General features: G+C 44.3%; 1 protein-coding gene across 2 annotated transcripts in view; it reads left to right on the forward strand.

Moving 5' to 3' along the window:
• The first annotated feature begins 2,813 nt into the window (after window positions 1–2,813).
• Window positions 2,814–26,092, forward strand: part of CREBL2 (cAMP responsive element binding protein like 2) — a 187,306-nt gene continuing 164,027 nt past the window's right edge. The window contains exon 1 of one of the 2 annotated variants that reach the window (XM_069228022.1): window positions 2,814–3,047. In XM_069228022.1, the coding sequence (XP_069084123.1) occupies window positions 3,033–3,047 (15 nt within the window). In that variant the 5' untranslated portion in view covers window positions 2,814–3,032. The remainder of the gene's footprint in view (window positions 3,048–26,092) is intronic. The other variant, XM_069228024.1, reaches the window with a different exon arrangement.

Raw genomic sequence — 26,092 nt, forward strand, 5'->3', positions numbered from 1 at the left:
GGTATTTTTTCAGGGCAGGTAGTGGTCCCTTGGACCACTACCTGCCCTGAAAAAATATTTTGTGGTCCATTCACAAAGGGGAAGGGGTCCCATGGGGACCCCTTCCAATTTGCGAGTGGGTTACCATCCACTTCAAGTGGATGGTAACTGCAACTCCATTTGCGACCGCATACGCGGTCGCAAATGGAATTGCATACCACTGCGAGTCGCAAATAGGAAGGGAACACCCCTTCCTATTTGCGAGTCGGAAATGCATTTTGCAAGTCGGTTCCGACTCGCAAAATGCATTTCTGCATAGGAAACTCCGATCTGCTACTCGCAATCGGCAATTTTTGCCGTTTGCGAGTCGCTAATTGTTTCCTACATCTAGCCCTAAGTTCACTAAATTTGCAATGTTTGATGAGCAAATCAAATCTCTCAACAAACTCATCCATTGTCTCACCAACTTGTATCGCTTGATAGAAAAAGTACCTTTCATAGGTGACATTTGCCACTGGATTAAACTTGGCTTCCAAAGCTTATTTGATTTGACGTACAACATTGACTCAGTTTGTGAGATTCATTTATCACTTCTTTCACTCAATCACTGGCGAGATAAAAAAAAATATTTAATGATTCTCTCATCATTTACTTGTTCCAGAGCATCTATGAAATAATCTAACATCTCGACCCATGTTGTCCATCTAGCGCCAATCTTCTGCTTTTTGGCGGTGTTGAATGGTGGAGGAGGTTTCAAAAATGTGGTAGCACTGTACTCCATGTCTCTTGTGGTAGCCGCAGGGAGCCATCCCTTTCTTGAAGACTTTTTTAGTGCACTGGCTGCTGAATTACCCTGTGTTTGGCAACTTCTCCAGGGACCAACAAGCTTGCGAGCACAACCCTGGAATATGCTTTTGAGTCACTTTGCCCAATTTGAGGTGGTAAGGCTGGTGAGTAATTTTCACTATTCATACCTGGTTGTCACTGCCTTCTAGCGTTATATTTGGTTGTCGCTGCCATTTATGTTGTACCTGGTGTTCACTACCTTTAGGCCTTCAACTTCTCCATTAGGCCTTATATGGGCTGGAGTGGAGGTTGCACTCCACATACGCCAACTGCAGGCTTTTTCGTGCCAGCTTAGGGTGCATGTGGCACACACAAGCAGTTTGCTATTTCCTTGCAAACTCTCAGGGAGAGCATTTCTGTTTCTTTGGGGCACCCATCCCCTACTCATCGCCAGTTGTCACGTCCTTTCAAGCCCAGTGGCATGCACAAGAACACCCCACACATGGAGCTTGTAGTTAATATCTTAATTCATCAGCATACAACATTCAACTGACTGCTCATTCTCTCATAACTGTTAAAGACCACATCTCCCCAAATTATTGCGTAATCCCTTCATTGAATCCGCCCAGGGTCACGGAGCAGGGTTTGATTGGGATCAAAAATAGGTCAGTGCACCCTAAAAAAATTAGCCCACATTTGAGGATTGCGTCTTTCTGAGAAACACTGCTTCAGTATTTTAAGTATTTTGAAAAGAAGGAGGGGTAGTTTCTCTAAAGGAGGCATGCTTTCTTAACTTCACTGGGATAAAAAACAATTTAATGCTGCCAGGACCCTTTATGCATGGATTAGTTCACACTGGTGAACCACACCTGAATATAAATGAGGCCACTTCTGCTCAGACCCCCAGTCTGTTCAATCTGCATATATTAATGGGCCGGCTCAGCGAGAGACTGGGAATGACACCTCTGCTCCATTTGTGAAAGTGAGGTAACAGAGGCTCCTTTGCTTTCAGTATGGCCGTTGAGGCCCCCACTGGGCCGCTAGTGAAATCTGAACAGTGGCTACCGTGCTGGCCATAAAAGCGGCCCATAGGTGCAATTTACGATACCGGCCCATTGCCTGAGTGCCCGCCTTACCAATCCGACCCTGCTGCAGGGTCCTGGTGCTCACAGACCTAAGGCACTACACTGTGTACAAATAAGAGCATACTGAATATTTTTTCCGCTTCTCCATTTATTTACATTCCTGTAAGATCAAAGTGAGTCTCTAGATGATTAGATTATATACATAGATGAAATTAATACTTTGTTCTAGTCGCAATTAAGTGCCACATGTAAGATCAAAGTCTGTATCTAGATGATTATATACACAGATGAAATGAATACTTTGTTCTAGTCGCAATTAAGTGCCACATGTAGGCATTAAAATGTCACTCATCCCGACCTAAAAATAGAGAATTGTCACACACAGAAGCAAACTGAAAACTTGGCAGCTGTGCACCAACAGCAAGGAAAGTGTCTCCCTAGTATAATGTGAATTGTGTTGTGTATTTGGCAATAGAAACCCTCTGACAGTTTAAAAGAATGATTAGGTTTAAAACCACTTGCATGTTTTAAATAATTTATGGAGAATTTATAAAAATTAACTTATAGAGAATGTAAAAAAAAATTGTCAGCGCCCGCCCTTCCAAATTCCAACATACACCTAAAAAAAAACAAAATAACTGAGCTAATCAACCGTGGAATTGGGAAATTCAAGAACTCGGCATGTGCCATTGATGGTAATTCAGACTTGCTTTACACCAGTGAAGGACTGGTCACTAGTGTTCAACATCGTGCTTGACAATAAGCATGGACAATCTGCCCGCCAACATCCACTGTAGTACACAGTACACTTGCGAACTAACGTTCCCAGCCGCCCCTGGTTTCCGCTCTTCCATGGCTAGGCTGTTGGGAGTTGTAGTTCTAAAACACGCCCCTCTCGTCTTCGTCCCACCCTAGTGAGAAGAGAAAACACTCACGCTCCCAGAGTTCTCCGCGCGCATCCTGGTTCCTGCTCGGACATATCTCCTCTGTTTGTCAGATTGTAAACAAACCGGAGGGGTATTCTTTTAAAGAGCGAGGAAGGACTTCGTCCGGCTGGAGGCAGGGGCCGGCAAGCTTCTGGAAAATTCAGAGCGGGTCTGTGCAAGTGCAGGTGCGGCCAGCGGCTGTGAGTGGGTAGGCTGTGGCCGACAGCTGCCGTAGCGGCGCAGAGGTTAGGGCCTGATGGACGACAGCAAGGTAAGCGCCAGCAATGCAGGCTCAGGGTGACGCCCCCTGCCTATGGAGATGTCCACATAACTCAATCTCGTAGCTCCCTTGATAGCACAATGTAATGCTTGCTCGTGCGTTGCTCAGTTCGCAGAGCTTACTAATGTGATGTAGAGGAATGCTGCGCCTAAAAGGTCAGGACAGCATCTGCCGCGGTGTCACCTTGAACAAACTTGAAATCCGTGTATATATGTTTGTAAAGTTTGTTACTCGCTAACGTCTAAATGGAGGGTCTGAACATATTTACCCTTGACAGAGGAAGAGGAAGCTTCCGAAGGAAAAGGAGGCGCGACTTGCCTGAAAGTTTATATAAACTACACCGACAATGTTATAACGAGGGTGTTTGTAACATTGACTACTCCAAATTAGTTAAACCTGCTGTAATTGTGTAGCTATTCAGGACCAAGTCACGTGGTTAGATCGACTACTTTATCCGTTATGGAGCATCGAATGCTATGTTCAGCAACATTGTTACCTAGCTGATTTTAAATGCATGAAAGTGAATCTAAAGGGCTTGCATTAGGATAGGAAACCGTTATTTCTTAAAGGAACCATGCACCTGTTGCAGATGTTATTGAGGGCAAGGCCCTCCAAAGGAGCTCTCTGACCCACCCATTGCCCGTTTGTGGAAAAGGTGTGACCTTTGTGTGGTTTTTAGACCGTGATGACTCTCTTGTGAAAGTATGTGTGAAAATTAGTAGGAATGTATAATAATGTTCCCTCCAATGTCGTAAAAAGAGCATGGTATCATTGTATACTCCCATTACAACAAAACACAGAACATGCAGGTGTAATTAAGACTCAGACAGCAAAATGACACACATAAACTTTAAAGACTTTTGCCCTCCTAAAGAAAGTGAACATTTTATGTAGTTTAAAAAAAAAAAAACTATTTTATAACAAACCGTCCCAAAGGCGATCAGCAGTGACAGACATTTATGTAGTTGGCTTTTGATATTAATCAGTGGCGTAGTATGAACATACTGCAGGGTCTTTGTTGACATTTACAGAATCTGGAAGACCTAAAAACAGATAATGTCTATAACTCACTTATTCACAGTCCTGCTCAGTATATTTCACCTGCTATTGTCTTTAACTAATAATTCCCGCCGCCTCCTTCCCAACTTAAACACCAAGATAGTCAGGCTCTGCATTTGTGTATTACCCGATAGAATAGAAATAAGTCATGTCCCTGGCAGTGTTGCTTAATATCCAAATTCACTTATGGAACATCAGATGGGAAGGGACTAGAACTGTCCACTGGTTACACTTTCCGGTACTCAGGAAGGTCTGCATTTATCAATCACCTTCCGTTGCTTGCAGTTGGAACTGTTCCAACATAATTTTCCACACCATAGAAATTGGTTGTTTAAGTAAACCTGTGTACTGTCTGCAGCCCCCATCGGCACACCTCCTCCTTCCACTGCAACACCAAGGGGTAAGTAAACCCGTGTACTTTCTGCAGCCCCCATCGGCACACCTCCTCCTTCCACTGCAACACCAAGGGGGAGAATGGCAATCAGCAACGTTGTATCTGTCACTTAGCCAGTAGTAATGCCCGGTCTACGAAACGTTCCAGAGTGCGGGCACGTTCCGATCTTGTGTAGCGCCCCAGTATGCAGTGTTCCATTGTATCCCAATATGAGTCTTCTGTTAGTGGGTCACCAACTCCTTCCCAGTAGGGTGACAGGTGGTGACATGCCCATATCATGTGTATCAAATCCTCAGCCTCAATGCAGCATTGGGGACAAGTAGATGCCGCTGCAGAAAAGAGTACATGGACCCTTGACGGCGTCAGTTGTGCCCTATGAAAGATTATAAATTGAATAAACTTAAGGGGTATATGGGTGACATATTCTAAGAGGAACTGCCACTCCTTGTCATGAGGCAGGCGTGCAATCTCAGTTTCCCGTTTGTCTCGAAATGGGGACAGTGACAACTGGAGATGAGGGGGGTAGGCCTTTATAGAGCCACCAAACTAGATGCCTACCTGTGGCCATCTCGTGAATTGCTCTACCAGTGCGTGTGTTTGTGGTTCTACTCTTGTCTGCGTCCAGTGTGTTCTAATCGCAGTCGAGTGCATGCATGAGGAAGAGGGTCCCAGGGAGAGCGTGCAGTGAAAATGTTATGTATGCAGTGAAATAAAACATTTTAGGACCAAATTGTTTTATTGTTGCCCTACTGTGTCAGTTCCTGATCTGCAGCACTGGATACAAAACTTGCATCATGATAATTAAAGACCATTCTGTAGCTCATTCTACTTATTTCACATGTAACGCATGTGTATAGAGTTGGGTATCCGTGTCAGTACGGTGACTTCTGCCAGATTCAGGTGTAAACTGCAGGACCCAACTTTTGAGCATTTCATCCTTCTGAGGCTGTTAGAATAATTTTTATTGGCTCGATGACTTTGTGTTATCAAATGCCGAAATGTGTTGTAGCAAGAGCTACGTTAAACAAGCATTTGCAATGCAGTAGGTCACGCGTTTTCTTGATAAATTTATAACTGGATTTTTTTTGCCACATATATTGGTCAACCCTGCTGCATAATTTGTTCCTCTGCCACATAATTCCAATGACTCTGCATATAACCAAAACACTTGGCTAAAGCTAATTTGACTCCCTTTTCCCAGTTCTATCTTTCAAATGAACAGTACTGGGGCTTCAAATTTTATCTCCAACTATATGAGCTCAAGCAGCACAGAACGCAAAGTGCTAGGGATTCCCACTATCATCAGAAAAGCGGGGCATTTTGCAAACATCAAATAATGTCAACAATTTTTGTATCAACTGATTTAATTAATCGCCAGCTCTCATTAACTTAGAAACACAGACAATTAAGCACTAATAGCTAATTAAATGCAGCATTTACACACATTATTATCAAGAGGTTTAATTGCTCTCTGGTAATGACTGGTTTCTCTGCTGCCACATTGGAAGACTTCCCTGTGTTTTGTAGTCGACCCTCTCAGAAAACAGGGATGAGCCATATTTATTTACTGAAATTTGCTAGGACAGGTGATGGAACACAGCAAAGCCTGGGCACCTAGTGTTATTGGCTAACTATCTAGAACTAAGGGAAAGGATCTCACTTTGAAATGGTACTACTTGACTGCTATGAAGGCTAGAGTGGTATGCTACCCCAGGAAAAAGTTGAATGTAGCCTTAGTCTAGTTTATCTCCGGCGCAGATTTTTTGACTCCTCCATTCACAGTTGTCAGCACATGGGTTTTCCCAACAACAAAGAAACACTGTAGTCCGTCCCTGCTTGTTTCCTGGGTGGTCGATCGGAGCGAAGAAATGCACAAAAATAAAATCACCCGGTCTCCAGAGCGCTGAGGGAGCAGCTGTGGTGTGCCGTGATAATCAAATAAACGGCGCACAGTGGTGAAACATGAAAGCAGCGCCATGACAGGATTTACAGGCTTGTTTACACTTGCGCTTGAAATGTGCAGGCAGGGGGAATAGCTGTGCATAAGGAGGGCCTTCCCATGGAAGAGGGAGGAAAGTCTTAGAATGCCCAGCAAATGTGACCAGATAAGATTAAGATTTACAGCAGAGCTCAGAAAGCTGGGCACTCCTCTCCAGCGCTCTAGATGAAAGACCAAAGTAGTCCTTGAACACATCTTAAAATGGTGAGCAGTGTATTTAGATAGTAGTTGGTTGGATCTCCTTGGAGGAGTCAAAAAAGAAAAAAGGTGGGACAAAGAGTAGATCACCCAGTAGCACGCAATGATTTTTAAAGGACACTGGCTTACACAAATCTCAATGATTGGGTGGAGCTGAATCTCAGAAACCATCTGCAGCAGGTCAATAAGCGACAGCGCAAGCGCTGTTTAGGCTCGACCTAAAAACAAATTCATTATATTAGTTCAATGAAAAAATAGAATTTTCAGTGGAAATTAAAGGTACAGTAGATGTAGACTGCGCCATATAAACAAGCATTGGCAAATCCAGTAGATCTGCCCTTCAGTGGCATTACCTGTGTATTTTTTTCCCTATGCTGTTATGCATGGACATAAAGTGCTAAAACAGCATTAGCAAAAACAACAAAAAGACAATCATAGCTGCGTAATGATTTCTGTGCCTGCATCATGACATCAAATACATTTTTTAACTTTTAATTTGCCATTCATAATTGTGGATACCGGTATTGGAGTAGTACATTCAAAAAATATATGCACAAAAGAGCATCAGAGAAAAGAGTGGCCTTGTTGCAAACTAGCAGATGTTACCTCCAAAAATGTTTAAAAAAAGAAATTCAGTGGGTACAGATGGGGTAGAAACAGGAGCAGGTTGATTAGTATAAGTCAGCACCACAGCAGGAGTAACATGGAGTGGAGGACGAAGCAGAGTTGCACCTGAAGCTTATGGAGGCATTCAAAAGATGGATGCTGTAATACCTGATTGAGGAACCAATGGATGACTTTGGGAGAGGAAGCGAAGAGCAACATTCAGGGCCTCATTATGAATTTGGCTGGTGGCACGGCCGCCTGCCAAACCTGTGCATCCGGAAGACAGCCAGTTCGGTGTTCCGCCCACTGGCCCTATTATGAGTTTGCTCAGCCGGAAACTACCCACAACATTGACTCAGGCTCGTAATACAGGGGGCTGCAATGTTGTGGTGTTTCAGGTGCAACAGCACCCATCGCGCTTTCACTGCCTGTAAATCAGGCAGTCAAAAGCGCTACGGGGCTGCCCATGGGGCCCCTGCACCGCCCATGCCAAGTGCATAGACACTGCAGGGGCCCCCATGGGCCCCGTCACCCTGTCATTGACCTACAAAAGCTGGTGGACACAGGGGTTGAAATCCTCAGAGCAGCGCTGCTAGCAGCACTGCCCTGGCAGATTCAGACCACCGGCAGCACCAGGCCGTTTGCCAGTGCAAATGTGGCAGGGCCGGCGGTCCTAGGACCGCTAGACTCGTAATGAGGGCCTCAGTGTGTGGGGCAGGAATGTGAGAGAAAGCTGGTCATGAAGGAGACAGCATGAAAACCCATGTACCTCCATGGAGTGATGATAACAGAAGAAAAAATAGTTCCATGGCGTGGAGCTGTGTAAGGACACGAGTCTTCCAGTTAAAACAATAGTTCTGAAGTTATGCTCCAGGGGATGGATAAACATAAAAGGGAAATGAAGCTATTGAATAAGATGCAGGTACTTGAGGTTGAGTAGAAAAGTAACAATTGGTAAGCAGCGCACTAATCCAAAGCCCAGATTGATATTGTCCACAGCAGATCTCCAACAACAGATACCTAAAAGCTATGTGCAGGCAAGATGTAAAAAGAACAAGCCTCAAAAGTACTGAAACACATCAGTTATGCTGTGTTTAAAAAAAATAAAAATATGTAGAGTCTAATAATAGCACTATACAAATACCTGAGTATTTGTGGGAGTCTTGGCTTAATGCTTAGTCAGAGTTGGTTAACTTTTTTTGTATAGCACTACACGTTTTTTTCAAAACTGCAAAACCTGATGGATATTGGTACTTTTGAGGGATGTTTGTAAGTGTTACAGTCTGCATCCCTTGTATCTTTAACTCATGGCAAAAACTGTGCATTAAGTAATGACCGTTAGAAAGGCCGTTGTTACAAGTTTGGCTGAAACACTTTTTGAGCCAGATACTGGTAATCAGAGTTGTGTGGTAACACCACACTCCAGAGCTTTTTTTTTTTCTTTTTTAATTTTGCTAGATATTTAGTTACAAAAAGGAAATATCTTGAGTAATCAGGTGGGCAAATGTCAATCCTGCTGATTATTCCTTATTCTGACCTTTGACATTCGAAATGGGGCAGTATATTTTCCCATGGTAAAACCACAAGCTGCAGTTTTGGACTTATCCTGAGTGAAAACTATCGGCCACTTAAACCAGCACTTCCTAATGAGGACCACAGTAGAGTTGGTTATGTAGTGTATAGTATTGAGTTGAATAGTCTGAAGATGTATTCTTTTCATGTTTCTCTAGTAGAGATTCAATATATGCAGTATTATGTATATTCCCCTACTAATAAGGCTCCTTTATGGTCATTTCACTTAGTACGCACTAAGTTGAATACCATATAGGCAGTGTTGTATCAGTGTGTATTTTGTTTTTGTGAATGCACATTGACTAATTTAAGTATACATTTTTTGTTCTAATAATACATTTATAGCTTTAAATGTACTTTGCAGTGTAATAAGTATATTATTAGAATTAATCTGGACTTGTTTGACCATTTTTAGTTATTTTGTTTCTGAAATGATTACATGGGTTTGACTATTAATGCGGAATTGGTTCAATTAGATCCCATATGCATGTCAAGTTTGTTGAAATTTAATGAAAACAATTTTCAGAAATGTGTGCCTTATATATATATATAAACATGTTAGCTCGGTGCTCAAAACTTGACTTAAAAGTTGTCTTTTAAACTATGAAATCCTTGATCAGTTTTCACAAAAAAACATGTATGTAACCACATGTGAATCCCAAGAGACTAGTTAAAATTCGGTTAACTTTAGTTGAAAGTTTTGAAACTATGAAAAATGCAACCTAAATGGGTGTGTGTTAGTGTTTTTGCAGTATTCTACCATTTATATCATCTCCGGGCCCCATAAATAACAAGCATTGGCAAAGCTAGTAGGTTTCGCTTATGAGAGAGCTATTCGCTTTGGTAATTTTTATTTATTTATTTTATTTTATTATTATTATTATTATTATTTTTTAAGCAAAGTCTTACAGACAAAAGAGCTGTAAACACCACATTTTTTTGTTCGTATTCCGTAATGCGTCACAATAGCTATGCTACTGTAAAACATGGCTAAAAAGCCATTGAGTAAACCAATAGCTCTTTTAGGCACGACCTATTGACTTTGCCAATACTTATTTAAAATTGTGTCGGTTTAGTCCAAAGTACAAATCATTGTTGCACTTACTTTTCTGCCTGCTCGTAAAACCAACTTTCGTTTGCTTGAGGTAGAGCTATGAGCGTTGTAAATTCGTATCTGGACTTCCGTTGCCACACCAACTGAAAATAAAAAGTAAAAAAAGTTGACATAAGCGAGCAGATTCAAAGTGCCGCTGTGAGCGCAAAGAGAGAGACAAAAGGAAAAAGAAGTTTGCTTGCAGTCAAAGATATCGACAAAAGTGCAATTATCCATGTAACAGAGTCGATGGCAAAGGCAGTAACAAAACCGCCCTAAGGAGGGACATACGTAAAGCAGTTACCAATAAAAAACAAAGGATTTTTGAAAGGCAAGCCAGTGAACAAGTGATGGTGATGGACGTGCGGTGGATGTTGTTAAAAGCCCAGATACACACCAACACGTCAGGGAAGCAGCACTTGCGCGCTGCTATGCTCAACCTAAAAACGTAAACACTTGGTAACAATGTGCGCTATACAGGCACAAATTGCGTTCAAACATATTCACCATATATGTACAAATATAATCTCGGTCACACTAACTTGGAAAATAATGAACACAAAAGTTATTAGCACTGGGGAGTTATTGTGCTCACTTTTTGGGCTGGCTCTTAACGATTGCTTAAATACTTAAGTCAGTACTTGGCCTCTTCTATAAATGGCAAAGCCATTCGATCTCACCTTCGCCTGTGACTATTTGCTGCGGCATACCTTACAAAAAAAACAGCCAAAGATTTTTGTGTGTGTGTGTGAATATGCACACATGCAGGGGCAGGGAATCTCAGAATGTTTTGTGTAAAAGTATAACAAAAATAATTTCAAGATGTTTTCCCATGAGTATTAGCAGGTGGAAGGGGAGGCAGTGGTGAAGCAGGGAGAGCGAAAGTAGCGGTATGGAGTAGCGTGAGGGGCAGATGAGCACCAGATGGAAACCAACCCGCACAAATGGACTAATGTGGCGCAAAGTTTTCATCAAATCGCTACATAGGTTATCTTTTATATAGCGCCACGCTCATCATGTCAGCAAGTCACAAGGAAAGCAAGTGGCAGCTAGGAGAACATTCTCACAACAAACACTTTGCCATTATGAGCAGGGCTAATCAAGTCAGCTTATCTCTGGAGCATGATCAGAGCCCTACTACACTGGTTACCAGCAGTCTGCTCGGATGCAGTCTGTTTGACAAGCTCCCTCGGAAGACCGCGCCTGACATTTGAATGCCCAGCAAATGTGACAAGATAAGGATATATTTACAGCCCTGTTTATTACAGAAAACGAGTTAGTGGAAAGATTCTGTAAACACCGCTTTGGCTTGGGGAGTGTCAAAGTCGAGCTGGTGAACCTAACGCAAATAAAGCCAGCAAATGGGAAGCCAAAAAATTTGAGTTACAAACCACAAAGCCAATGGCTAGTGACTGGCAGAATGCATTCCCTGCTCAACTTTATGAAACTTAACAAGATGTCTTTCGCAAACCACATTGCTGCGCTGTCAGGTAAGCTGGGACATAAAAAGAATGGCTGGAGATGTACACCTTGGCATTTTTTTCTGTTAACAAGCATTCCCTTTAGTATGCATAGAAAGCCGCACCAATTGCAGGTTTACAGCCGTACTTGCGGAAATGTAATGTAACGTTATAGCGACCTACCTCATTGTGGACAACTTCACACAGAGAGAATAGTCTCCTGTGAAAATGATTTTTTTTTTTTCTTTTCCTCCACAGGGAATTTTTTTTTCCTCATGTAGACTGCCTGTAAATCTGAGGATGATCTGTTCCTTTTCCCTTCCAGGAAGGTGCGTTAAAGCAGCCCATGGCTGGAGGAAATCTACAGCCATTTCCAGTTTGAGTTTGCCTACATGCAAACAAGTTCCAAGGCAAATCATGCCTTGGAAAACCCACTTCCCAGGTATTGGGTGGGATTTATACCTGCAGACCTGTCTTCATTCTTGGTGGAGAAATCCATTGTGATAAATGCATATCCGTCTGCCAAGAATTTCTGTCTGAATTTCTGCCATGCATAGAAAAATAGGGCAACTCTAGTATAAACTTGCATTTGGGACTTGTTTTAACTTTGTCAATAGGGGCCTATACACCCATGTTTAAGGAATAACGTATTGGCTGTTACGTAGTACGGTGGTCTTAGGAGTTTTCTTCCTAGTGCTTTGCATATTTTTGAAAACGTTTGTTCTGCTGCACTGCAATCACACCACTAGGCGACCCTGAGTTATGGCTGTAGTGAGCTGCTTTACTCTCTATCTCCAATGCTGAAGGTTCAAAGTAGATATTCTGTCAGGGGGAAGGATTCTTTTCTGTGCCCTAGCTGCCTCTGCCCCTCAGGGCTAAAAGACTTTAGAGAAAACGATTCCCTGCAGGCGGGTGTTCCACTGGACTTCAGATTGCATGGAATAGGATATTTGTGATGCAAATGTAAAGGGTCAGTATATAATTCGCGTCACTTTAATTCTATAGTTTAAAAGTTGGGTTCTTGGTTATCTGATATTCAACTATAAGGCTGTGATTGGTAAATGTCATCAGAATTCCACAACTTTAAGTTATGTACTTTTTATATCTGAAACAGGAAAGTGCGTTGTATAAACACAACGTGTCATAGCCTAACGCAGGGATATTATATTACACTATTCGGCCTTATTTGTAGATTAGGTATTTATCCAAATATTCGAAAATAATTATTTCAACAGAATGACATAATTTCTGTGAAATAAGGGTTTTTAAATCACAAAGAAGGATCTTCTCATGATCCAAACGTACACATTTACTTTCACAATTTATGGCTAGGTATGGTAGCCTAGCACCCCAGGTTTTCAGTTTATTGCACAGTCCATGCACTGTAGGGCTGCTCTGTTACCAAAATAATCCTGCCCACTGTAATCTGCAATGCATAGCTATATTCAAGCACAGAGAATGACTGCTGTCCTGACCCTCTAACTAGAAAGCTGCTTCCAGAAGCGACTTTTTTTTTTTTCATCAGTTCTCAGATGGCACAAGACACTGGCCATGGTCTGTATGCAAGCCCTATGCCCAGTACCCTTGTATGTACTACAAGGTGGGCGCTGGATAGAACCAATGTCACCAATTAAACCCAGCGTTACCAGCGATCTGGTACTTTTGCTTCTTAGATTTGTCAAACAGATCTACGCTCGCTGTCAGGTTCTAGAGCAGTAGATTTTTTTTTGCCCACAGTGTATATCATCATAGCCATCCCATACTTGCTCAAAGCCCTGCCGGTTCCAGAATCCTGCAGCTTGGCCAGATTAAAATTATATTCACCAGCAATATTTTATTTTGTGTCACAAAGATTAACAATTGCGTTGCAACAGTCAAATTATGTAGCAGTGGTGGCCTGGGCTCTAATGCAAGCAAATAAAACAGTTATTAACCCTCTATTGTGATTCTAAAAAAAATCAAAATTGGAGTACAGTGGGCCTCTACACCAATGTGCCCTGGCACCACTGTACCCACTGTGCCATTGAAAGCTACGCCTCTGTTAATAGTACTGCTTTCTACCATCTTGCGTATAATGCTTTGTGTACATACCATGTAGTTTGTGTGAACATATTACTATGCCATTGACAGCAAACACATCTACTTGTGCACGTCTTCGCATTGCTGCGTTTATTATGTGTTCACAACATACGATCTTGAGAGGCAATCTTCAAGCAAGAAACACCCTTAATATTTTAGTGTGTTACCAGGCACTTCTAAGATTCCAGACAGCAGAACCTAGAGTTATGAAATGTTTGGATGATTTTGAACTTTCAGGACGCTGTGGAAATAAATGCTGAGTTTTATTCAATGTGACTTAAGCATTAATTGGCTCGCATAGTGAATCTGACTGTTCTAATGAGAAATAATTCTTTACTCTACCTCAGTTTTATTTCTGTTTTTGTTTTTAAATCTCCTCCTATAGCTTACACCACCCTACCTCCAGAGAAACTAGTTAGCACAGCAGAACATATGTTAGCCAGTTGATTTTTTTACATGTCCGTTTGTTTTTATATATATAAAAAAAAAGGCAGGTAATTTGGTTAAGGTTAAAAATTCTACTAGAGAGAGTGGTATTCACCTACTCAATTTCTGTTACTGTATAAATAACATAACATTTATTTTTAAATTAATGTATTAGCAAATGATGAAACACTTATTCTTGTAATGGTGCTAAGGCTCTTGGCTGCAGGATAAGCCAGCCGGTCCTTACATGACCTGCATTCTTCTAAGTGTGTATGTCACAGGCTGCATAACCTCAGGTAGTGGTGTATAGCAGTGTATTATTGTCTATAGCCTGCTAAGAACCACATGCCAATAGAGGCATGCTTCTATGCAAGTATGAAATGGTGCAGTTGGCGTACATTGGTTTGGTTGCTTAAGTAACTTGTGTCACAAATTCAGACTATGACAAATTCAAGGTGTATCTAAGACTAAATCCACCTAACGTAAGTTAAAATGGTCGAACTTTATCAAAACATGTAATCGAGTACAAAGTTATGCATGAGGCTTACTAATGGTGAGAATGAGTATAAAACATGATTGGAAAGATATAGAGATCTCGAACGTGTTGATTATAGTGCCAGTTCAGCAATCGGGCATGTTACAGGTTGTCAGTTATTGAATACAAGACCATGGGTGCTAGGTAGATTCAAAGGTGCAGTCAATGGGTGTCTGAAATGTGATCTGATAATAATGTAGACAGGAACTAATGTATTTTGGAGGAATGATGCTGTTCTGCTGTGTATACCAGAGTTGCGGCACAATAGTGTAGAGTCCGGAGGGTGCCCCAGGGAAGAGCCTGGTCTTCATAGTCCTCAGGAAAGCAAGGTGTTTGTGCATCTTCCTTATCCGAAAGGGAAGGGAATTCCACAGTTTAGAAGCCTGCACAGAGCTACCAAGGCAAAAGTATCTCAAAATTGTCAACCAATGCTAGATCTTCGAGTAAAGTGTGCTGACTCTTAGTTGAAGGCATAAAGCCAAGGTTACAGGAAGGCATTGGGGAGAACGCAGTGTATGAGGAACGTTGCCCTGAGGTTGATGGAGCGGAAGCGTGCTCTCTGTTTACTGCCCTGTAGTATCTATGTTGGAGGAGTGTTAAGTCTCGTCGCCATTGCCGGTTTCTGCTTTACGGCTCTCGGGCTGTGCCCCTCTGAACTTTCTACATCTTTTCTGCAAAAAATATGAATTACATCAACTTATTTAAAGATACGATCTCACATTTTATCTAGAATAACTCAATGTATTTGTTTGGACTGGCTGTCTTGGGCTGCCTGGCCCGCCTCCCTCTGAACAAGGAGCTGGAAGCATGGCAGTAGATCAACTGTCTGCTGTGTAATTCAAAGCACAGGGATTACATTTCTAAAGACCTTCAGTGCCATGGGAATCTTAGGGAATGTTCACTTTAGGCCAGCGATGCTGCCAGCATCGCAGTTTCAGGCATTGCAGGCTGCATCCCTGCATGATGCCAGATGTCACTCATAGGCATAGATCCCACCCTTTCCCAGTCGTCCCAGGATAGGATTGGATGCAAGCACATTGAGATTTGGCACCTTGTCCTCATTAATGGTAAGTGTTAATGCTAAACTTGTATTGGGTATATTTTGTTGAGACATCGGGTCAAGTTGACCTCCCCACTGTGACACACAAGCCGCGGCTGTAGGATGCTGGACCCTTTAGAAGTGGAGCTGCTTTATTTGTTTCCCAGCCAAGTTGATCCAAAAGTCGTGCAAGGCATTTCCTCCCTGTGGAAGGCGAACCAAATATTCTCCGCTTTTGAGGGAGTCAAGCGCAAACGGAAAAATATGTGCATATAGTGTCCTGATTTGTGGAATAACTGAAAATTGTCAAAAAACATTAAGTGCTAGGAGTATGCATTCCTAGAATATTGTGCGTACACTTGGTGTTTATTAAGGTCCTAATGTTTTATCCCCACTCTGAACATGTTTTTTTATTTAAAAGACTGGCACTGTAGCTTGCTAGATGTTAGTGGTTGCGTAATTTTGGAGCTATGGCTCTGCATTTTTGCATTAAAATGGACATTGAAACAGTTCCATGTTGGCCCCTACATTCATGCCTTTAACACTAATGCCAAAAACACTGATTGATTTCTGAACAATGAATGTTAAAAACGTTAAGGTAATGCATGTTCGCTATGTAGGTCCTGTTTCTATTTCATGTGTTTTACTTAATTTTGCATTTCCTGAGAGTATTACTTATTTCCATCATGTTGTTTCTGTGTTTCGTTATTTTGTGTGCATCTTATTACTCATGTACAGTGCATACTTCGAACTGAGTTATGCCAGATGTTTATGACAGGCCACTATTGAGATCTCTGGCTCTGAGGCTGAAGGCACTGCAAGTTTCTTGCAGAGCCTGTTAGTGGGTTGGCCTCTCTGCAGAGTGCACAGACCAGTGGTCACGAATTCCAGTTGTAATTGTTTAAATGTTTATGAAGGGGTTACACAGTTGTCAAACTATTTACAAGGCGAAAGTAAAAGAACCTAAAGTGCTCACATTTGAGTGAGGTTGTGTTCGGCAGCAGTGAAGTGAAGGAGATGCCAGGAAGTGCATTCAAGAGAAAGTGAAAAGAGGGTGCTGAAGAGGAAAGGGATGAGGTTTAAAATATGCAGGTGGACGAGATGTGGAAAGAAAAAGGCATTGCATGTCTTAACATAAAGTGCATATAACTGAAGACCAATATGCCTTCCACAGGCCTCAATAATATTTAATTCAGTCTCAAATATCAATTTGAAACCTTTTCAATAATATTTACAACAAAATCATTGTTAATATTCTTTTAAGTAGCTAACAACCACTGACAAATTCAATAGTCGTGGCAGGTGTTCAGTATTTGTCAGTTGATGTGTTATGTATCTGGATGCAATAACAGAAAGCTCAGAGAGATACCAAATACTACTCGGGTGGCGCACTATGGGATCACAGAAATATAGTTTATATATTTGACACACTCCATTTAGAGACTCCCACTTTTTTATCCCACTGACAGCCACGTCTGCATGTATTTAGTTTACATGACTAGTTGCTGTCAGCAGCTATGGGTGCTTCTCCAAGTCTGGTTAGAGCGTTGTTTTTCACATGTAAGCACACACTTTAAGGGGCCTGAAGTTGTCGCACTGTACAATTTCCACATTACAGTAACTGTTGAACATATTAATGAAGTAAGATGTGGGGCAGTTTTAAATGTGTTCAAAGCTGCACATTCGTAATTGCTTTATAAGCCTTTTTGCTTTCACACTTAATTCTTTATTAAAATTTGCTTTAAAATGCACCATTTGCCCATGTTTTTTTCAAAATGTTCTCAGGAGGCAGGACCCCACACCCTGAGCCCCAAGCTTACCCATTGAGCTTGGTCGCCTCGATTGCTACATACCCAACTTTTACACCCGCCACTTTCAAATGTCACCAGCCACCACTGTTCTTGGCATAGTCCAGTCATTTGAGAATAGTGATCTCTGCTAGACCTAGAAATCCAAAAACAGGAGATAATTCAACTTGGCAGTCTTTTATATGATGAGAAAATGAAACACCTACTATATTTTCATGAAGTATGAGCATAAGATCAGGCTTCAAGGCCATTCAATAACCTTGAAAGCTGAAAACCAAACTCCTTTTGCCACCGCGAGGCAACCAGTACATGTAGCCTAGTGCTGCACCTCAGAATTTCAGTTGTGCTTCCTTTGATCTGCATGTTGTTTCTAGTAACCAGTTTATTATTTACGATGAGGCATGACCCAAGTACTGAGGAGTCTAGATGAGTTTGAGGACAATTTAATTGTCAACAGCATAATCACAGTAGACCAGGCAGAAAGAGTAAAGTAGGAAGGAGCAGACCCCAAGGAATATATTGACCAAGAATGGTGTAATAGCCTAGTCTGACACCAACTAATAGAGCAGTGGGTGAAGAGATGGGGGTAATGGGGGGTGAGGTGTAGGGGTAATCTGGAGGTGGTCTGAGAGTAAGCACAATAGATGTGGGCGGTGCAGCCTCCAGGCACATGCTCATGCAAGTATGTGTGTTACGTGGTTTGGCTAGTCAGCCTCTGGTGCGGTCTGCAAAATTCTGTCCACCCTTTTCTAATTCCTACTGTGTCTCAGTGCATCTAACACAGTTAGCCTGTTTCATGGCAGGATGAGGTAGTTTTCTTGTGAGTTTCAAGTCATCTGTGATTCGCTGAGGTTTGCTTTCATCATGTAGCCCACAAGAGCAGCTCCCAGCTGCAAACGTCTTAGAGTGGCATTCTACAGAGCAGGTACTGGGAGCTCTTTTATGAAAGGCTTGTAGGGCCAAAAGCTCAGATGCCAAGTTTCTTACACAGTTGTGCCCTAACAACATGTTAAACCATGACAAATTACATACTATCTCTCCTACATCATTGTTCTATTGCGTTTTATTCCAGTCTCATCACTCGTTTTTTACATACGTCAGATTCCCCACGGTTCTAGCTGGGATTTATTCAGTGCTAACCTACTACTGATATGTGTTTTAGTACTTTTGTACTCTCTTGTGTTGCCTTTATGTGCACCATGGAGAGGAGATGCAAAAGGGAAGAAAGCTCACTTCTGCCCTCAAGCACGCTGGATTGAATCAGGCATGCTGGTGCCTCATTAACAAAAGAACACATTATGCTGCTTAAAAGCAAAAGTCTATTACAGCTCTGTTTTTGCAGGGTACTACTTGTGATAAAAGGGCAGATGGAGGGGAACCCTGGGTTATTGCCTACAGGTGCAGCCGATAGCCTGGACGTATAGGTGACCTTTGCAGTGATAGCCAGCTTCACATGTCCACTTATAACTATTTTGTAGAGGATCAAAAGGTGACAGAAAGGCAGGTAATCAAAAGAAAAGAGAAGTCCGGATTGCTGACAAAAGCATGCATTGTCCTCATTTACCACTTAGAAGAAAAGTCACTGTGGAACAGTGTAAAACACCAGAAAGCGTATTGTCCTCCAGTTGCTGCCCATACTCTGCTCCACAATATGCTTCCACAGCCAGTATCCTAGCTAAAAGCAGAAATAAGTTGAGTCCTCGTATGGAAGGTACCCTGAGAGTTGCTTGATTAGTGGAGGGTTACACCTCAGAGAAAGGAGTCCACTTTACGGTTGATTCTCTTCCAGTGGGCTGTTCCTGTGGCTTCTCCTTCATCAGCATACTGATATTGATCTTCTGCCCAAGCAGACACAGTAGTTTGAACTTCATGAATAGTTGAAACTAGAAAGAGAATTCAGTATAATGCATCTACAGGTTTAGGTCAAACATCAGTCCAAGCTAGTCATTCAGCGTGGCCAGCAAGATGGGCGATCAGCAGCACTAGGAGAGTGCTCTCGGCCCGGCTTTTTGATCCTGCACTATCCTGCTGCCCCAGGCCCCCGGGTACCTGGCGGAAGGGTCCTGGAGGTCCCTGGGGTGGAGAGGAGGGTGTGTGGTGCAACATAAAACAAAGGAAAGCGCTGCAGTCGTGCCGCAGGGGAGCGTGTGTGGAGAACGCCTGACCCCAAGATGGCGATCGCGATTGCGGTGCAAAACCAGGCCAACGACAGCTAAGCACGGCGGTGGAGAGACGCGGCCTAGGAGGAGCGGCCCTGACTCTGGCGTCGTTTGCGGTGGGGAGTTGGTCGTACTTTGGCGCTGCATCTCCTCCCCCCTCCCCAAATAGAGTGAACGGAGCTGGAGGTGGGCCCTCCCACTGGCCTGGAGACCCATAGAGGTGAATTGGAAGCAGCAAGGTGCAGTTTTGCAAAGGCAGGGGGTACCCCTGGTGGGAGATGAACATTGTGGTGGCTGATATGACGGGAAGTGTGGGGTGCCCCTGTGCGGTTGTTTGCCTGCTGAGGTGGGTGCCCGGGCTTCAAGAGTCTGGGGCTTATGGAGCTACGCTGGACTTATAAGGGCAGTTTGGGCCTGTCGCTGGACTAGTGTTGCGGGTGCGCACCCCTGCTGCGGTGTTCTGAATGTATAGCCCCGTGTTATCCTGCTCCTAGAGTGTTGGGCCGGCTGGCAGTAGGACGTATACACTGAGCCACGTACGACGCTTGCGCTGCTCCCGTCCAGCCTGGAGTGGCTCCGTAAGGGTGAGGCAGTTAGAGACCGAGCAGCTGTGAGTGGTGAGGATACGGAGATCGACTGCTTGAACTGCTCTTGGAAGTGTTGCTCCCGGCACCTGGCGTATTAATTTATAGCTGGCACTCCATCAGGTTTACACCATGGGCAAAGACAGAGCGAATAAGGGAACGCAGCAAACCCAGATGGACCAATACACAGTCCAGAGTTCAGGAGCGAGTCTGCAAAAAGATCCCCCTGGCCCCTTGGAGAAGGGAGCTGAGCCCACCGGGGCACAAATCCTGGCTGCTATTGAGTCATCTAGTCCTGCAATGCAAACTCAAGTTGCGGCCATAGCGGTCAATGTCAACCTATTGAGAGCCGATTTGAGGGTAGTGAGGCAACGCTCGGTGGCCACTGAGCAACAAGTGACATGCATGCAGTCTGATATAGACACGCTGAAGGCCTCGTGGCCACCCTCGAAGTTAAAACGCGCAAATTGGAAGCATGGGTCGAGGATGCAGAGGGTAGGGCGAGACGATGTAATCTCCGTATAGTGGGCGTCCCCGAAGGTGTGGAGGGGGGCGAATGTCGAGGCCTTCTTAGAAGACTGGATCCGCAAAACATTGCCTGATGCCACCTTATCATCTGCATTTGTGGTGGAGCGTGCACACAGGGCCTTAGCACTGCTGCCACCAGGAGCCCCTCCGCGAACGATTATAGCCATGGTCCTTAAATATAGAGACCCAGACGTAATTTTACAGGAGGTGCGCAAGCATGGAGACCCTACATTTGAGAATCACACCATCAGCTTTTTTCCTGACTACACCAGGGCGGTGCAGCTCTAAAGACAATCATATGCAGGTATTAAACGTAAGCTAAAAGAACTGGACTATACTTATATGTTGCTGTATCCAGCCAAGCTGAATGTTCTCCTTGCGGGCACCTCACATTTCTTTCAGTCTCCTGAAGCAGTGTGGGACTGGTTGGAGCGGAATGATGAGACAGGAACACCAGAATCCCTGCATGGGGAAAGTTGCGGGAGACCCCGAGGGACAGCGGAGGTACGTACTGCGGCACGCAGAAGTACCAGGCACCATCGCACCGACCGTGGAAGCCGAGTGATTGTTAGTTCGGATGGTACCCTGAGTCTTGAACGTAGGAGACAAGAGTGTGAGGAGGCTAAACTGTTGGTTCAAACTGTTACGTCAGAGACGTCCTCGTGCTCCAGGTCCCCGTGTGTCACGGGCAGACTGTCTCCAAAAACAGAAAATGCAGATACCTGAGTGATCTACTGGACCTTCAGTTGTGGTTGGAGTCAAGTATTCTGGTTCTGGATTGATGCTTAGGGTCTTCCCTCTTTGGCTTCTCTCTCTCTCACTCTCACTCCTCCCCCTCTCCCTCTCCCTCTCTCCCGATGCCTTTTCGTGCTTGGGGGGCGGGGGTCCGGAACGGCAACTGGACTGAGGGCAGAGGCGGAGTGGTAGGCCTGTGATACCCCCCTGTTGTTATTTAACTTCTTGGGTACAGAGTGTGTGCGGGCCGGACGATTGGCGTGTGGTGGGAGTGTTGGAGCGCAGTCCAGACCAGAATCTGGCTATCAAGTGGGGGCGGCGATTGCTCCCCACTTCTGGGCTCTAGAAGAGGTAGCGGGGAACACACACAATTGGGCAGACCCTAGTTGTGGGAGGTGTTTACCCAGGGTGGGATTGGGGCATTTCCTGCGAATTCTAGTTGGAGTTCTGTTTTTGACACTGTGAACAATGTAAGCATTATTCTGTTGAGGAGGCATCGACTTATCAGGATAAGAGTGCACCGGGCCGGGGGACTGTGGTGGGGGAGCTGCATGTGGGTTGGGGGGGGCGGTCAGGAACTGTAGAGGGGTGTGTGGATTGGAACAGAATATGGCGGGACCCTGACGCGTATAGTTACATGGAATGTTAGAGGATTGAATTCCTTTGTGAAGCGCTACAAAGTAGATATATATCTTAGACGGCTTGGTGTACATATTGCTTTCCGACTGGACACTCATTTGGTAGAGAATGAAGCGCAAAAAGTGCAGAAAAAGTGGAGGGGCAGCTTTATTCGACGACTTATTCATCCTATGCTAGATGGGTTTCTATTTGGGTTGCCCCTGGGACTCCCTTTAAATTAAAAAGTCTAAAAGCCGATGTGGAAGGCCAATACATATTCTTACATGGAGTACTATATAGCCGAGAGCTCTGCATTTTGAATATTTATGCCCCTAACACTGATAATGCGGGGTTCTATCATCAGCTCCAACAAGAATTAATACCTTACACTGGGAGGCCCATTCTTTGGGCGAGTGACTTTAATTAATTGCGTCTTAGAAGGAGCACTAGATAGGGACCCGCTGAAGATGAACACTAAGACACATATGACTGCCAAACTGCGGAACGTCATGAGGAATCTACACTTCGTAGATGTGTGGAGAGAAATGCACCCCACATTCAAAATATTTTCTTGTTACACACCCACCCATGGGGCTTACAGCCGACTGGATAGATTTCTCCTTGCCAATGATGGCACACTTGACGTCCGGCGAGTTGTTTACCAGGTCCGGTTCCTAGATCTGGAGAAAGTGTTTGACACCTTATCCTGGGAATACTTATGGGAGGTGATGCGCAGGATGGGCATAGGTCCCTTCTTCCTATCCTGGGTGCGTCTTTTGTGTACAGCGCCTCGGGCGCGAGTGCGTACGAGGGTGATAGTGTCAGATTCCTTTACTATTGAACAAGGCACACGGCAGGGATGTCCATTGTTGCCACTGCTGTTCACGTTCGCTATGGAGCCCCTGGCCATACAACTGCAGACTGGCCTGGATAGGTGGGGCATCCGTTTAGGGACGAGAACACATATAATATCACTGTATGCAGACGATGCTCTAGTGTACGTCACAGACCCGGAGCGGGCAGTCCCCCTCTTGTTGGGTATGATGGACATTTTTGGTCAGGTGTCGGGCCTCCAAGTTAACAGGCACAAAATGGTGTTATTCCCGATGGCAGGTCTGTCGACGATGGTGGCATCAAAGTTGCCCCGATAGGCTCTGACCTGGGAGACTGAGTCCCTTTCATATTTAGGCATCCAGATTACGCACTCCCTGCAATTGCAATTTAGTTTAAATAGGGGGAGAGAGATGGAGGCCCTCCGTGCCTCCATTCAATTCTGGACCTCTCTCCCATTATTGGTTATGGGTAGACTCGCACTTTGTAAAATGATCTTACTTCTGTATGTTATGCAGAATTCACTCTGTGAGACCCCCTTTTGCTATTCCGGCAGCTTGATAAATTGCTATTATCCGTAGTCTGGGTGGGTAAAAGATGTAGAGTCCATATGGAAGTCTTGAAGCTAGACCTAGTTAGTGGAAGCCTAGTTCTGCCAGACCTATATTTATATTACTTAGCTGGGTTACTACAGTATGCAGTCCGGTGGTGTGAGGATGCCCCCAATTGAGAAAAGGATTTGTTAGCTGGCTCTGTCTGTGTGGAGCGTCTCCCGCATATACTAATGGGTGGCTCTGGGGTTCTGCAGGGTGCCTCCTACCTGGGTGAGCAGGTATTAAGGGCCTGGGAGAGAGCGGTTGTGCAGGTTCTGCACAAGGCTCCATATGCGCACCTGCTTCCACTGTGGTGAATCAGACCCTTTGTCAAGGCTGCTGAGGTGATGGACTTTGCAAAGTGGCGTGCAGGGGGTTGTAATAATGCGGGTGACTTGTATCAAAATGGCACATTTATTATGAGGGAGGAGGCCTAATCCCTTTTTGGAATAGGTCATAGGCAGTTCCTACAGTATGCGAACATTTAGCAGACGGTCAGAGAGATTTAGGCGTCCTTTCCGGAGGAGCCTGCCGAATCCCACCTCCTGGTGACACTTCTTGATCCCGGAGGTGACCACGGTCTCCTGTCTCGAACATGTAAGGCTCTAAAAGGTGACAGGCTGGCGGGCACACAGGGGATTAGGGAGCATTGGGAAGCTGGCCAGGGAACGGCACTCCTGGATGGGGAATGGAATAGAACCTGTTCCCTGGTGCGGGACGCGACTAGCAACATTAGATTTAAGTTGACGCACTTCTTTTACTTGCATAGAGCATACCTGACACCTCCACGCTTGCATAGAATATTTCCCTCAAGACCTGACAGCTGTGGCCGCTTTGGAGTGCCGTCTGCTTCATTTGACCACATAACGTGGGTCTGTGGCTCTGTTCAGCCCTTTTGGCGTCAAGTAGTGAAGACACTGAGGAAGGTGACGGCTGTGAGAGTGCAGGCGACAATGAAACACTGCCTGCTGGGTCTGCTTCCCATCCCTAAAAAGGGTCGCAAAATGGCGTAGAGATTTGCGCAGCTGGGGCTTATTTTGGTGAAAAGGCGCATTGCGATCCGATGGGCCATCCTGCACCCCACGCTGCATGTTTCTTGGCTGACTGATTTAACTGAATGGGCAATCGCAGAGGAATGTCGCCTAAGAAAGGTTTGAGTGGATGAGCATGCTGACCGTGATTTGGAGGTGTGGCGTACTATGATTAATGAGTTATCTGGTGAGCAGGAGAGCGAGGGGGAAGACTCCTTAACAGACGCTTCTGCTAGTTGAGCTCTGGCCGTAGTTGGGCCATTCGAGGAATGAGTATGGGAGTTATAGGGGCATGGATGTGAGTTTTGGTGTTTTGTGGGAGGGTGTGCTTCCATCTTTTGCTTTTGGTGTGGGTGTCATCATGAGCTAGCGCTCCTCCTCTTTTTGGTTCCTGGCTTGTTCCTGGGATGTTGTTGGAGGTCCCCCCCTCGCCCCCCCCCCCCCCCCCCCCCCCCCCCCAAAAAAAACACATATGCTTGATGCCTTGGCTGAATGACGGACACCCGTTGCTCTCTCTTCTGGTCTGTCTGTGATAAATATGATTACAGTGTTATGTTCGATAGTTAATGTATTAAAATGTACTGCTCTGAATTTGTACGGGTTGGCGCTGCTAATTGCTATGCTTGAGTTCTGTGGTTGTTAGGTCGACCTAGCCTATTACCATCATTGTCTTATTTCTCCATGCACGCTAGGTTATACCACAGTGTGCAGTCCCGGAGCTGGGGTCTCTAAAATGGTATCGACATTGGCTGTGCGGCTGGACTGTAATATCCCCCTAAAAGTAATGTGGATATAATGTAGTGCATAGTTGTATGTGTTCTTTTATATGCATAAATAAACAATCTTTAAAAAAAGCTAGCCGTTCAACACTGACATCACTGACTCATTTCACATCTGCAAGAACAAGTAACTGTTCAGGAAAATCCATCTTTATAGGAGCCCTCATTCAACCTTCTGTGGATGGCACCAATGTCTAAATACAAACTAAAGATGTAAGCGTCTGATTCTTCTTAAACAATGCAAGTATCAACATTGGCACTGAGACGAAAGCCAAAAAAGCATACTAATCCACTCTGACAGAATCCAGCATTCATCACACAGAGAAATAGGCCAAAGGCAGGGCAGCCACCCTTGTCAGTAAGAACAATCAATTGTGTGAAAGTGTTCTAAAAACCACAAGGGATATTCCAATAATGGCTGGTAGTCATTTGAGGGCCTTGACTGAAGACAAAAGGAACTTTTGATCGCAACATCTCCAGGGCCCCAGGTCTTGCAACTGGGGAAAGTTTCAGGAACAAGGTAATGGCAGGTTTGTGATCTAAGGTCGATCTGGGTATGGTATGTCTTAATCAGAACTTGTAGATGGTTAAAAAGATCAACATCTCTGAATGGTGTATGAAAAATGACTGCATAGTTATTGACTGTGGAAAGACCAGTCTACGAGAGACTCTCCCTTTCCTTGTCCTTTTCCCACTTAGTTATTCGCCCTTCACCACAGGTTAACCAAACAAAAAGGGAGCTTAACCGTATATTGCAGTATGTATGCATATGGCATTTATATAGCCATAACCTAGCTTCAAGGCAGTGGGACATTGTACATGCTCAAAGTCGAGCATAAGATCAACAAGTAAGGAAATGGAGCTGGGTTGAGGATGATTAATGCATTGTGATGTAGTGTTCTCTGGAGAG

Source organism: Pleurodeles waltl, chromosome 4_1 (genome assembly GCF_031143425.1).
Source record: "Pleurodeles waltl isolate 20211129_DDA chromosome 4_1, aPleWal1.hap1.20221129, whole genome shotgun sequence".
NCBI lineage: Eukaryota > Metazoa > Chordata > Amphibia > Caudata > Salamandridae > Pleurodeles > Pleurodeles waltl.